Below are 14,784 nucleotides of genomic sequence, written 5' to 3'. Positions count from 1 at the left end.
GTTAGCACTGCAGCCTTGCAGTGCTGGGGTCCTGGTTTCAAATCCCACAAAGGACAACATCTGCAAGGAGTTTGTATGTTCCCACCATCTTTTTTGGGTTTCCTCCGGGTTCTCCGGTTTCCTCCCACACTCCAAAGACATACTAATTGGGGCTTGCAATCTAGATTCCCTATGGGGACAGGGATGATAATGTCTGTAAAGTGCTGCGGAAAATGATGGCGCTGTATAAGCAATGCATAATTAATAAACAAAATATATGTGGGGGTGCAGGCTATTTGTGGAGGTGCATATGGGGATATTTTAAAGTACTTGTATAAAAACGTATCGCAGACTAACATAAAAAACGGATACATGGATGGCAGATGGATTAAAACCTGATGAAAATTAGAAAAAAAATTGTCCGAGTTTTCTGGATGAAACTCGGGTGATTTCTCAGCAGCCGTCTGAACGTAGCCTTTGGCAATGTGCACATGACGTCTTTTAGAAACAAACGCAGCAGCTGAGTTTTCCCAGGTGAAGCCGCTTCAGGAAACCGCCTGCGGTTGTTTTTCTGAAACAGCTTTGCCGTCATTTTCGCGGCTACTCCACGCATGAAGGGAAAGTCGAGCTCGGGCTGCTATGGGCAACAAAGCCAGCTTTGATCGGTCAAGGCCCAGCCCCAATTTTGTTACGTATTGTTCTCTTACCTGAACATGTCGGTGTTTTGTTTTGCACAGAAGACCCACTTACAGGTTTACCATCTGAGGTAACACACCAGCAATATCCGGTATAAGTATGACATTGCACCTGCCGAAAAAAAAAAAAAAATCCATTAGTGATATTAATCGTATGTTCGCACAGATCTCTCATTCTTTACCATATTGGAGATGGGACATATTTGAGGCGTCATATATGGCCGTATTGCAGCTCCGTTTGCATAGAGGTGCATTGGCCCCTACTCCGCTGTATGCAGAGGGGGTCCGTAATTACAGTGTTGGGGTATCCTTAGGCCAGAAATGCTGCGTAAGCCATTTAGACGGAATCCATACAGTGTTTTTTACAGCACTTTATTGGCAGCTATAGGTTACTTTAAAGGGGTTAAACCTCTTCATCGTTATTTTAGCAGATGTGTTTTGGACATGATTTTGTGACAATTACTAATACACTTCTCAAAAAAATAAAGGGAACACTCAAATAACACATCCTAGATCTGAATGAATGAAATATTCTCATTGAATACTTTGTTCTGTACAAAGTTGAATGTGCTGACAACAAAATTACACAAAAATCATCAATGGAAATCAAATTTATTAACCAATGGAGGCCTGGAAAACACACTACAGGCTGATCCAACTTTGATGTAATGTCCTTAAAACAAGTCAAAATGAGGCTCAGTATTGTGTGTGGCCTCCACATGCCTGTATGACCTCCCTACAATGCCTGGGCATGCGCCTGATGAGGTTGCGGATGGTCTCCTGTGGGATTCTCTCCCAGACCTGGACAGTCTGTGGTGTAAACGTGACGTTGGTGGATGGAGCGAGACATGATGTCCCAGATGTGCTCAATCGGATTCAGGTCTGGGGAACGGACGGGCCAGTCCATAGCTTCAATACCTTCATCTTGCAGGAACTGCTGACACTCCAGCCACATGAGGTCTGGCATAGTCCTGCATTAGGAGGAACCCAGGGCCAACCGCACCAGCATATGGTCTCACAAGAGGTCTGAGGATATCATCTCGGTACCTAATGGCAGTCAGGCTACCTCTGGCGAGCACATGGAGGGCTGTGCGGCCTTCCAAAGAAATTCCACCCCACACCATTACTGACCCACTGCCAAACCGGTCATGCTGAAGGATGTTGCAGGCAGCAGATCGCTCTCCACGGCGTCTCCAGACTCTGTCACGTCTGTCACATGTGTTCAGTGTGAACCTGCTTTCATCTGTGAAGAGCACAGGGCGCCAGTGCCGACTTTGCCAATCCTGGTGTTCTGTGGCAAATGCCAAGCGTCCTGCACGGTGTTGGGCTGTGAGCACAACCCCCATCTGTGGACGTCGGGCCCTCATACCACCCTCATGGAGTCGGTTTCTAACCATTTGTGCAGACACATGTGTGGCGCCCAGCTGCGCTTGAAGCCACAGATCCTAGAGGGGTGCATTAACGGATTCCTCCACAAGAGGCCCCCACAGCTCACACACACCTCCACCTTCCACCTCAGACCACCAGAGGGAGCCTGTTAGGGATATAAATAGGGAAGGTGGAGCTAGGCAGCAGAGTCTAGAGTACAGAGTCTAGTCTGTGAAGCAGTTCCTCTGATGAGTTCCTGCAGTAGAGAAGCCTGAGAGAGGTCAGTCTGCAGTGGAGCTCAGTCTAGTTTAGAGAACTCAGCTAATAGTTCAGCAGTGGAGCACGAGGCTTCTGCTAGCTAGATTCAGGGAGCTCAGTTAGAGCTTAAGGTGTGCCGACGCCATAAGAGCGGCAGAAGAAGCAGCCAGCTAGCTGCCAGTGTGTATAGCCTAGTGAGGGCTCGAGTAGGCCGAAGGCTAGAGGAGTGAGTAAAATTGGGGGCAGAGGAGCTGTTCAAGCTCACCCCAGAAAACATATACCGAACACCGGGTCCGCGTCTACAGGGCCGTATATCCCCCTGTAGAGACAACCGGAGACCCCTGGAAGACTTCAAGTCCCAAGATCACCCAAGAGCTGATACGCACCAGAGCCAGGAGTCACGGAGGCCCCGCAAGCTGGGAGCGCGTACTCCAAGAGAAGGCCCTACCACAAAGTCAGCCGGTGCAGAACAGAAACCAAGTTAGGCCTAGCTCCAGGCAGGTCAGAAACTTACTACACAAAGGCAAGAAACAGGAGGCCCTATACCCGCTCACTGGGGAGGATCCTAATATGCACCCTTCACCCTGCAGTGCTCCGGGATGTGCCTGAATTTCCACCAGTAAAAGGTACTGAAGTGATTATCGTGTCTATCCTTGTTCTTGCTCTGACCCGGCTGGGTCCCATCTGTCCTGCATCCTTTCTTCCCCGCTGCCCTGAGGCCTAGCTCCACCTGTGAGGAGCTATACCACGCAAGCTGCCTTAACACCAGCCTCAGTGGGCTGTCGCAGCGCTGGTGATCCTCACCAGACACCGCAGGTGGTGTCACGAACTTGTAAACATAATCATCTACCCTTTTAAAAGAGAGGCCCAGGGTACGGGCCCGGGAGCTGACCACCGTGACATCCCCCAGAGTCAGGCCACAACAAGGCTCGGGTGCCGAGTCCTCCCCATCCCCCTGGGCTACACACATGCACATTTGTGGCCTGCTGGAGGTCATTTTGAAGGGCTCTAGCAGTGCTCCTCCTGTTCCTCCTTGCACAAAGGTGGAGGTAGCGGTCCTGCTGCTGGGTTCTTGCCCTCCTACTGCCCCCTCCACATCTCCTGGTGTACTGGCCTGTCTCCTGGTAGCGCCTCCAGCCTCTGGACACTACGCTGACAGACACAGCAAACCTTCTTGCCACGCCTCGCATTTATGTGCCACCCTGGATGAGCTGCACTACCTGAGCAACTTCTCTGGGTTGTAGAGTCCGTCTCATGCTACTGTGACGCCTCATTCTCGAAAGAGCCCTTTTAGTTTTGAGTTTACCCTGGGTGATGGGGGACTCGGTGTCGGGTCCTGACATGAAGAGATGGAGTGCAGCCGTGGCCCGGACCCGACCCATGCTCAGGGCCGTCACATGAAAAGGAAGATGTTGTGGGCTCATCCGGATTGAGCGGCTTATTTAACGACTACGCCACCTGTGGTGCCTGGTGAAGGGTCACCAGCGCCCCTACAGTCCACCGAGGCCTGGTGTCATGGCGGCCTAAGTTCTCACTGCTCCCGACAGGCGGAGCAAGGCCTCAGGGCAGAGGGACGGGAGGATTGGGTGGCAGTAGAGGGAGACGGGCGCCGCGTCGTGCGGTGTGGCACAGAATAAACAGTCCGGAGGCCATAGGGGTGAACTTCCAAGACTTTACTCACTTTAGAGATGGCAGAAGGAAGGCGACTCCCTGCTCCCCACGGGGTCCTGCGGTCACCAGGGACGGGGGTCCGAAAACCTCCGAGTAAGTCCAGCATTCAGTCGCGACCTTACACCAGAGTGTTCCTGAACTACAGACCGAATCCCTTCCTGTCTGTGTGTGTGCAAATAGGCCGGGACTCCCTCTGAACTCCTCTCAGAACAAGGGCAAGGGTGGCAGCTCCGCTCCGTCCTATACCCGGTGGGATCCTCTGGGCCTAACCGGGCTTTCCTGTCCAGGACATAAAGTAGCAAGATCGGGTGTCGGGGGCCTGTACCCCTCTTGCAGCCGTAGTCCCTCTGAATATATCAGGTTGGCGAGGGCAGGTGGCGTACACCGCTCCGTCTGCATCCTGCCTGGGATCCATTTGCTGTGGAGCCACACTCTTAAGCTCCGGGCCTTCTTGATCCTGGTCCTTGGCCGGGTTGAGACATTCTTTGTCTACAACCTACCTCTCGTCCCAAGGCCAGGGTACGAGGGCTGTGTCCCTTGCCGGTGCAGGCCCACACAGGATCTGCGCTCCCAGAGGGAGGTCACATTACACACAGTAGTTGACAGCACCACATGAACTTGACTAACGGGGACCAGCAAAAGGACGAAGGGCCAAAATCAAAGATGGCTTTGAATTAAATATCAATTCTAAAGTGTAACTAACTTGTAAGTCCTCCACCCTCACCCACTAACTGGTTCCTACCACTTTGTGTTCCCCAGTCTCCCTGTAACCAGGGGAGCAGCACCTAGTGCATACTAGCTCCCTCTGGTGGAGAAGTGTGGTGTTGGATGCAAAAGGTTGGGTCACGACTAGTGTTGAGCGATACCTTCCGATATCAGGAAATATCGTATCGGATTGGATCGGACCGATACTCCAAAAGTATCGGATATCGCCGATTCCGATACCGGAAACCAATGCAAGTCAATGGGACACTAATATCGGAATGAAAATAAACCCTTTCTTTCCTTGTAGGTTAATTCTACATGAAGTAAAACAACTAAGAATAATGTAGAATGTATTATGCGAAAAGCCGGCAATTCATCAGCGCATACACCGGTACCCGACAATTTACAACAGAAAGAATAGAGCACCACACATAGATTAGATAGATAGAAACATGTCAGTCACATATATATGAAGTACAGTGACAGTGTTGCTTACTGTACTTGTCATTTAGTGTAAAGGATTTATTAAAAAAAATAATAGTGTTTTCATGTACCGTCTCTTTAAAAAAGCCGGCCGGCAATTCAGCATCTGTACCCGACAATTTAGAATAGAAGGAATAGAGAATCATACATAGATTAGATAGATAGAAACATGTCAGTCACATATATATGAAGTACAGTGACAGTGTTGATTACTGTACTTGTCATTTAATGTTAAAATAAAGGATTTATTTTTAAAAAAAATTGGCGTGGGGTTCCCCTTAATTTTAGTCTCTAGCGGAGGTTAAGCAGACAGCTGGGGCAGATGTTTGAAGCCTGAGAAGGGGGGTAATACCCACGGAGCTTCCCAGGCTACTAATATCAGCCCCCAGCTGAATACATAGCCTTAACTAGCTATTAAAATGGGGGACCCCCCCAAAAAAATGACGTGGGGTCCCCCCTAATTTAATAGCTAGCAAAGGCTAGGCAGACAGCTGGGGGCTGATATTAATAGCCCAGGAAGGGAGCCATGAATATTGGCCCCCTCCCAGGCTAGAAACACCAGCCGTCAGCCGCCCCAGAAATGGCGCATCCATAGGATGCGCCAATTCTGGCACTTAGCCTCGCTCTTCCCACTGCCCTGTAGCGGTGGCAGTGGGGTAATAGGGCTGGGGTTGATGTCAGCTTATAATGCCAGCTGACATCAAGCCCAGGTTAGTAATGGAGAGGCGTCTATAAGACACCCCCATTACTAACCCCATAGTCAAAGTTAAAAAAAAAAACACAAACACCCAGAATAAAGTCCTTTAATTGAAATAAAGACACAATTCTTTATTGTTCTAAATTAAACCATACTTACCATCACGCCCATTACAGCTGAAGCCAACGATCTCCTGCAATAAAAGAAAAATAATAAAGCAACCTCATCCTTACCTTTCCATGGTTCCCACGATGGCTCCAGCTCTGCTACATCGAGATGACAGGCTGGACCGCAGCAGAACGCTGCCATCCAGCCTGTCATCCCGCAGACACTGAGAAGCGCAGGCATGCTTGCGCTCCTCAGTGTCTCTCTGTGACGGCATCCAGATGAGCCGACAATGAACTCGGCTCACCTCATGCACGTCACTGACAGCGTGGGAGAATTCTCCTGCACTCAGCGCTTCAGCGTGAGAATTTTCCCACGCTGTCAGTGACGTGCATGAGGTGAGCCGAGTTCATTGGACATGACCTCGGCTCATCTGGATGCCGTCACAGAGAGACACTGAGGAGCGCAAGCAAGCTTGCGCTTCTCAGTGTCTGCGGGATGACAGGCTGGATGGCAGCGTTCTGCTGCGGTCCAGCCTGTCATCTCGATGTAGCAGAGCTGAAGCTGTCGTGGGAACCATGGAAAGGTAAGGATGATGTTGGTTTATTATTTTACTTTTATTGCAGGAGATCGTTGGCTTCAGCTGGAATGGGCGTGATGGTAAGTATAGTTTAATTTAGAACAATAAAGAATTGTGTCTTTATTTCAATTAAAGGACTTTATTCTGGGTGTTGTGTTTTTTTTAAATACTTTACTAGAAATTCATGGTGGTCATGTCTAATATTGGCGTGACCCCATGAATTTCGGGCTTAGGGCCAGCTGATAATGCCAAGCTGGCCTTAACCCCTTTATTACCCAGTGAGCCACCGCACCAGGGCCCTGGATGAGTTGGGTACAGCGCCAGAAGATGGCGCTTCTATGAACGCGCCATTTTCCAGGGCGGCTGCGGACTGCAATTTGCAGCGGGTGGGGCCCAGAAAGCTTGGGTCTCCCTGCGCTGCAGATTCCAGCCCCCAGCTACCTAGTTGTACCTGGCTGGACACAAAAATAGGGCGAAGCTCCACGTATTTTTTTTTTAAATTATTTCATGAAATTCATGAAATAATTAAGAAAAAAAGGGCTTCCCTATATTGTTGTGTCCGGCCAGGTACAAATAGGCAGCTGGTGGTTGGGGGCAGCCCGTTCCTGCCTGCTGTACCTGGCTGGACCCAAATATAGTGCGAAGCTCCACGTCAATTTTTTTTTTAATTATTTCATGAAATAATTTTTTTAAAAAAGGGCTTCCCTATATTGTTGTGTCCGGCCAGGTACAAATAGGCAGCTGATGGTTGGGAGCAGCCCGTTCCTGCCTGCTGTACCTGGCTGGACACAAATATAGGGCGAAGCTCCACGTCAATTTTTTTTTTAATTATTTCATGAAATAATTTTTTAAAAAAAGGGCTTCCCTATATTGTTGTGTCCGGCCAGGTACAAATAGGCAGCTGGTGGTTGGGAGCAGCCCGTTCCTGCCTGCTGTACCTGGCTGGACACAAATATAGGGCGAAGCCCCACATCAATTTTTTTTTAATTATTTCATGAATTTCCTGAAATAATTAAAAAAAAATTGACGTGGGGCTTCGCACTATATTTGGGTCCAGCCAGGTACAGCAGGCAGGAACGGGCTGCCCCCAACCACCAGCTGCCTATTTGTACCTGGCCGGACACAACAATATAGGGAAGCCCTTTTTTTCTTTATTATTTCATGAATTTCATGAAATAATTAAAAAAAAAAATATGTGGGGCTTCTCCCTATTTTTGTGTCCAGCCAGGTACAACTAGGCAGCTGGGGGATGGAATCTGCAGCGCAGGGAGGCCCAAGCTTTCTGCCCCCCCCCCCCCCCCGCGGTGCAAATTGCAGTCCGCAGCCACCCCGGAAAATGGCGCGTTCATAGAAGCTGGATGCTGTACCTGGCTGGCATACAAAAATATAGCAAAGCCCACGTCAAAATTTTTGGGAAAAATTAATTAAAAAATAAATAATAATTTAGGGACTGCATCTTTATTAACTCCTCAAATGTCATTTAGTGTTAAAATAAAGGATTTATTTAAAAAAAAAATTGGCGTGGGATCCCCCATAATTTTAGTCTCTAGCGGAGGTTAAGCAGACGGCTGGGGCAGATGTTTGAAGCCTGGGAAGGGGGTAATACCCACGGAGCTTCCCAGACTACTAATATCAGCCCCCAGCTGAATACCTAGCCTTTACTAGCTATTAAAATGGGGGACCCCCCCCAAAAAAATGACGTGGGGTCCCCCCTATTTTAATAGCTAGCAAAGGCTAGACAGACAGCTGGGGGCTGATATTAATAGCCCAGGAAGGGTGCCATGAATATTGGCCCCCTCCCAGGCTAGAAACACCAGCCGTCAGCCGCCCCAGAAATGGCGCATCCATAGGATGCGCCAATTCTGGCACTTAGCCTCGCTCTTCCCACTGCCCTGGTGCGGTGGCAGTGGGGTAATAGGGCTGGGGTTCATGTCAGCGCCAGCTGCCATGAAGCCCAGGTTAGTAATGATGGGCGTCTATAAGACACCCCCATTACTAACCTACAAAGTGTTAAAAAGAAAAAACACACTACACCCAGAAAAAAATAATTTATTTGAAATAAAACACACCATTTTATTTAATTCTTAGTTTACTAAAAAAAAATAGTTACCTGTCCACGCTCCTGCGCTGATCTCCCATGCACAGCTGTCACATCTGGAGATGGTGACAGCTGTGCATGGCTGCTGTTAGCTCACGCTCCTGGGAACACGTCCGCTCCCGGCAGCGGGAGCCACTGACTGAGGTCACCGGAGTGCATTCAGTCAGCGCAGCTCCGGAGACCTCCTTTACGGCACTGCTGTACCGTGGGAATTTCTCACGATACAGCAGGGCCGTAAAGGAGCTGACCGGAGCAGCGCTGCCTGAACTCCGGTGAACCCGCTTATGCAATGACGGGGCTGCTTTACGGCCCCGTCATTCTAGCGGCGGCAGCGGTTCAGAGTGGTCACATTCTATGTGGCTGCTCTGAACTGGAGATCATCGTGGGACACTCGTGGACTACTACGGAGGGTAAGGATAAGGTTGTAGTTTATTATTTTATATTTTATTACAGGAGATCGATGGCTTCGGGGAATTAGGTGTGTAGGTGAGTATAGGTGTAGTTTTTTATTTTTTACTTTATTTTAGGTGGCGATCGGCGGGGACAGGTAATGTATGAACTAATTTATTGTAGGTAACCACTGGCCACCAATGACATGTATTTAACATTTATTGGGGACACAGTAGGGCAATTTAAATAGCAGGATCAGGCTGATGGAAACTACTGCTCCCATCGAGCTGATCCTGCTGGCACGAGTGGATGGGGGACAGACATAGGCCGATGGGAGTAGTAGTGTCACATCGGCCTATGTCTGCCTGCACGCACACACCCGCACACATCGCACAGACACCGCACACATCGCACAGACACCCACACACACCAATCCTGACGGGCTGATGGTCTCGGAGGTGAGGCTGACCTGTGTGGCCGTGGGAAAGTTCATGTGAGTTCATGCAATGCAGTCAAGCATGAACTCACATGAACTCTCCGAGGGCACCGCGGCGACTTCAAATGAACAGCTGATCGGCATCACCTGATACCTCAGCTGTTCATTTGAAATAACCGGCGGGAAAGCGCAGCACAGAACGGGAAAGCCGGCGGTGAAGTCTTTTCACTGCTGGCTTCCCCGCCCGGGTCCTTCGCTCCCCGCTCCTTGGTGCTGTGCTCCCCGCCCGGTCCTAACTTACGATCGGGATGGGAGGTGGCGAGGGGAGCGGAGGATCGGGGTGGGAGGCTGCCGGGAAGCAGTATGGGGCCGTGTGATTGTTTAAAAGCCGGCGGCTTTTTACCGCCCGCCGGCTTTTAAACAATCAGGAGAATTCTCCCACGCTGGGATGGCATTCTGATGACAGGCTGGATCTCAGCTGAGCGCTGCCACCCAGCTTGTCATCCTTCAGAGACACTGCTGAGCGCAGGCATTATGGGAACTTCCGATTCCGGTATTCGATATTGTAAAAGTATCGGAATTAAGTATCGGAATTCCGATACCGCGAATATCGGCCGATACCCGATATTTCAGTATCGGAATGCTCAACACTAGTCACGACTATTACACTGGCCTTACCTCAGAGGAGGAACACCACACTCCATTAGAGAAGTGCAGCATCCCTGTGGCGGTCAAACCCTCAGGGGCGCCACATTCCCCCTTGGTAAAATACAGCACGTCCTCGGGCTGCAAAAGAAGTAACACCCAGGAAATTTTCTTTTTATATAAACACGAACTATCTTCCCTTTATGGGAGGCACATTTTCTTAAACGTTGCATAACAGGTTACATATAAAATTACAAAAGTATAAAATTAAAAAAGTGCTAGCATTTTTTCCAGAGACATTAGTGCAAACAGACAGATAAAAGTGCAAGGACTCAGAGTCAGTTCAGAAGTGCGAGGGACCTGTCCTAAACCCTCAACGTGGGCCCTGGGGTGGCTGCAGGGCATGAAGATCCCGAGTTGTACCTCCCGGAGAGCCACCCTGACAGGTTTTTCTTCTGAGGTCTTGAGGTAGAAAATATCCGCGGTTTTGTATAAAACCAATATGGAGCACCTAAAGAGATGCAAACTATATACAAGGGAAAGAGTCTGTCTGCTGCCAGTCCGCAGGGACACGTGTCTCTAGAAACCCGGTAAGAATTTAAGCATAATAGAAAAAGTCAACAGATTAAACTTGTAAACAAGAACAGAAACAGCCGGGGGCTGCTTTAAACCTCGGGCTCTCTCCTTGGAAAGGGCTCATTCCTCCCGACGGAGGCTAGCTGGTCCCCTGAGGCTGAGCGCGATGTGGCGTCGCTCCCAGACACTTTGTGTACGTCCAGGGCGTACCACCCTCTCTCCCCCTGGTGGCGAGAGAAAGTCACTGTGTCCCGGATACGCAGCAGCATCTCCTCCCGCCACGCAGCCGTCGCCGCCTCCTGGGCCTCTCTTTGCCTTCTTAAGAGTCCCGGAGCTTCCTGCCGGAGAAATGCAAAATCTCCCGAGGTCAACACGCTGCCGCCTTGCTCTCTGCCGGGTGAAGGGCCTGAACCGGGTTCAGTAGATGCGTGGACTTGCTCCCCAGAGGCGTCCATGTCTGCCTCTGTTGATTGCCAAGCTCCGACTGCAATGGCCGCACCTTGTTGCTTTTTTTTTTCTTCCTCCTCTTTCGGGGCGGTTCCTGGGCGGAATGCTGACAGGCCTGCCTTCGTTCGGCCCATCCAGTTTGACGGGCATTACCCCATGGACAGTCTCTGATGGAAGGGGCAGTCCACACTTTTGGCGCCAAGCGGGAGCCCAGCCCACGATGGGAGGCGTTCAGAGACAGTCATTTCACAGCATTATGGCGCCTGTTCTTCTTGGGCGGGCGCCATTTTAAGTGTAAAACAACAGTTCAAGGTGTAAGGCACACAGTACCTGGTAGCAATGGGTACTTCTTCCTTTGCTGCGGGCACGCGATCCTGCCGACTACGCCAGGTTGTGACGCCTCATTCTCGAAAGAGCCCTTTTAGTTTTGAGTTTACCCTGGGTGATGGGGGACTCGGTGTCGGGTCCTGAGATAAAGAGATGGAGTGCAGCCGTGGCCCGGACCCGACCCGTGCTCAGGGCCATCACATGAAAAGGAAGATGTTGTGGGCTCATCTGGGTTGAGCGGCTGATTTAACGACTATGCCACCTGTGGTGCCTGATGAAGGGTCACCAGCGCCGCTACAGTCCACCGAGGCCTGGTGTCATGGCGGCCTAAGTTCTCACTGCTCCCCACAGGCGGAGCAAGGCCTCAGGGCAGAGGGACGGGAGGATTGGGTGGCAGTAGAGGGAGACGGGCGCCGCATCATGCGGTGTGGCGCAGAATAAACAGTCCGGAGGCCATAGGGGTGAACTTCCAAGGCTTTACTCACTTTAGAGATGGCAGAAGGAAGGCGACTCCCTGCTCCCCACGAGGTCCTGCGGTCACCAGGGACGGGGGTCCGAAAACCTCCGAGTAAGTCCAGCATTCAGTTGCGACCTTACACCAGAGTGTTCCTGAACTACAGACCGAATCCCTTCCTGTCCGTGTGTGTGCAAATAGGCCGGGACTCCCTCTGAACTCCTCTCAGAACAAGGGCACGGGTGGCAACTCCGCTCCGTCCGATACCCGGTGGGATCCTCTGGGCCTAACCGGGCTTTCCCGTCCAGGACTTAGAGTAGCAGTGTCGGGGGCCGGTACCCCTCTTGCAGCCGGAGTCCCTCTGAATATATCAGGTCGGCGAGGACAGGTGGCATACACCGCTCCGTCTGCATCCTGCCTGGGATCCATTTGCTGTGGAGCCACACTCTTAAGCTCCGGGCCTTCTTGATCCTGGTCCTTGGCCGGGTTGGGACATTCTTTGTCTACAACCTACCTCTCGTCCCAAGGCCAGGGTACAAGGGCTGTGTCCCTTGCCGGTGCAGGCCCGCACAGGATCTGCGCTCCCGGAGGGAGGTCACATTACACACAGTAGTTGACAGCACAGTACGACCACATGAACTTGACTAACGAGGACCAGCAAAAGGACGAAGGGCCAAAATCAAAGATGGCTTTGAATTAAATATCAATTCTAAAGTGTAACTAACTTGTAAGTCCTGCACCCTCACCTACTAACTGGTTCCTACCACTTTGTGTTCCCCAGTCTCCCTGTAACCAGGGGAGCAGCACCTAGTGCATACTAGCCCCCTCTGGTGGAGAAGTGTGGTGTTGGATGCAAAAGGTTGGGTCACGACTATTACACTGGCCTTACCTCAGAGGAGGAACACCACACTCCATTAGAGAAGTGCAGCATTCCTGTGGCGGTCGAACCCTCAGGGGAGCCACATTACCACGAGTGTGAAAGCACAACCAACATTCAAAAGTGACCAAAACATCAGCCAGAAAGCATTGGTACTGAGATGTGATCTGTGGTCCCCACCTTCAGAACCACTCCTTTATTGAGGGGTCTTGATAATTGCCAATAATTTCCATCTATTGTCTATTCCATTTGCACAACAGCATGTGAAATTGATTGTCAATCAGTGTTGCTTCCTAAGTGGACAGTTTGATTTCACAGAAGTTTGATGTACTTGGAGTTATATTCTGTTGTTTAAGTGTTCCCTTTATTTTTTTGAGCAGTGTATATAGGTATTACAGGTTCTCCTCCTTACTCACAGACTCCACAGCTCTCCTGTCCATAAAATGGCCACTAATGAAAGATTATATGACCAGATCTGTCCCACTGAAGAGGCAGGTCACGTGCTCCTCCATCAGTGGCCATTTTACGGACAGGAAAGCTGCGGAGTCTGTGAGGAAGAAGGAGAACCAGTAAGGGAGGAGTCAGGCGGCCTTATAACTCGGACAGGGATCGCAACACAATGCTCGGACTGGCCGGCAGCCCCCCCGACTGGAGCGTGACAGCTTCATGTATTTCTATGCAACTGTCGTGCTCAGGCCGGTAGAGTCGCCAGAGTTATAGCGCCGTCTGACTGTCTTACTAATACTTACTGTATATACACTGTGTTCCAATTATTATGCAAATAATATTTTCTCAGATTTTCCCAAATTACCTATATGAATTGCAGTCATTGTAATTTTCCAGTCAAATAACTATTAGAGTACAATTGAAAGGTTTTTGTACAAACTGCCTATGATAACACATCTGCATCTCTGGGTGCTATGGGCATAAAAGGGTACAAACTTATGGTGTGGCCCCAGGGCCGGCTCCAGGTTTTTCTGGGCCCCGGGCGAAAGAGTCTCAGTGGGCCCCTTTAACACATACCACGATTCATGATGCAGAGATACAGCGGAGAAATATATAGTACAATGCAAAGATTTCACTTCTTACATTACATGAGTGATATCTATGTAAATTCCACAATAGCTCAGAAACCGGTGAATCGCTCCACACAGAATACTGGCCCCCATATAAGGCTCCATACGGAATACTGGCCCCCATATAAGGCTCCATACGGAATACTGGCCCCCATATAAGGCTCCACACAGAATACTGGCCCCCATATAAGGCTCCACACAGAATACTGGCCCCCATATAAGGCTCCACACAGAATACTGGCCCCCATATAAGGCTCCATACAGAATACTGGCCCCCATATAAGGCTCCATACGGAATACTGGCTCCCATATAAGGCTCCATACGGAATACTGGCCCTCATATAACGCTTCATACAGGATACTGGCCCCCATATAACGCTCCACACAGGATACTGGTCCCCTTATAAAGCTCCATACAGGATACTGGCCCCCATATAACGCTCCATACAGGATACTGGTCCCCTTATAAAACTCCATACAGGATACTGGCCCCCATATAACGCTCCATACAGGATACCGGTCCCCTTATAACGCTCCATACAGGATACCGGTCCCCTTATAACTCTCCATACAGGATACTGGCCCCCATATAATGCTGCATGCAGGCTGTTACCCCCCACATAATGCCCCATACAGGCTGTCCCCCCCTTATAATGCTCCATGCAGGCTGTTACCCCCCACATAATGCCCCATACAGGCCCCCCCCCTTTTAATGCTCCATGCAGGCTGTTACCCCCCACATAATGCCCCATACAGGCTGCCCCCCCCTTATAATGCTCCATGCAGGCTGCCCCCCCTTTATAATGCCCCATGCAGGATGTCGTCCCCCCCTTTATAATGCCCCATGCAGGATGCCCCCCCTTCTCTTTATAATGCCCCATGCAGGATGCCCCCCCTTCTCTTTATAATGCCCCATG

General features: G+C 50.3%; 1 protein-coding gene and 1 long non-coding RNA gene across 6 annotated transcripts in view; one reads left to right on the top strand and one right to left on the bottom strand.

The window, feature by feature from the left end:
* Positions 1-14,784, bottom strand: part of SMOC1 (SPARC related modular calcium binding 1) — a 301,635-nt gene that overhangs the window by 153,516 nt on the left and 133,335 nt on the right. For all 5 annotated transcript variants that reach the window (XM_073638912.1, XM_073638909.1, XM_073638911.1 and 2 more), the window contains one exon: positions 687-786. In XM_073638912.1, coding sequence (XP_073495013.1) covers positions 687-786 — 100 coding nt within the window. The remainder of the gene's footprint in view (positions 1-686; positions 787-14,784) is intronic.
* The window catches only part of LOC141153777 (uncharacterized), a 140,232-nt gene that overhangs the window by 738 nt on the left and 124,710 nt on the right, over positions 1-14,784 (top strand). The gene's annotated exons all lie outside the window — the stretch shown is intronic.

The sequence above is a fragment of the Phyllobates terribilis genome, unplaced genomic scaffold (genome assembly GCF_046119375.1).
Source record: "Phyllobates terribilis strain yellow unplaced genomic scaffold, ASM4611937v1 Scaffold_7__3_contigs__length_470593459, whole genome shotgun sequence".
NCBI classification, from domain to species: Eukaryota; Metazoa; Chordata; class Amphibia; order Anura; family Dendrobatidae; genus Phyllobates; species Phyllobates terribilis.
The sequence above is the reverse complement of the archived record's forward strand: the minus strand, read 5'-3'. Positions and strand labels throughout refer to the sequence as shown.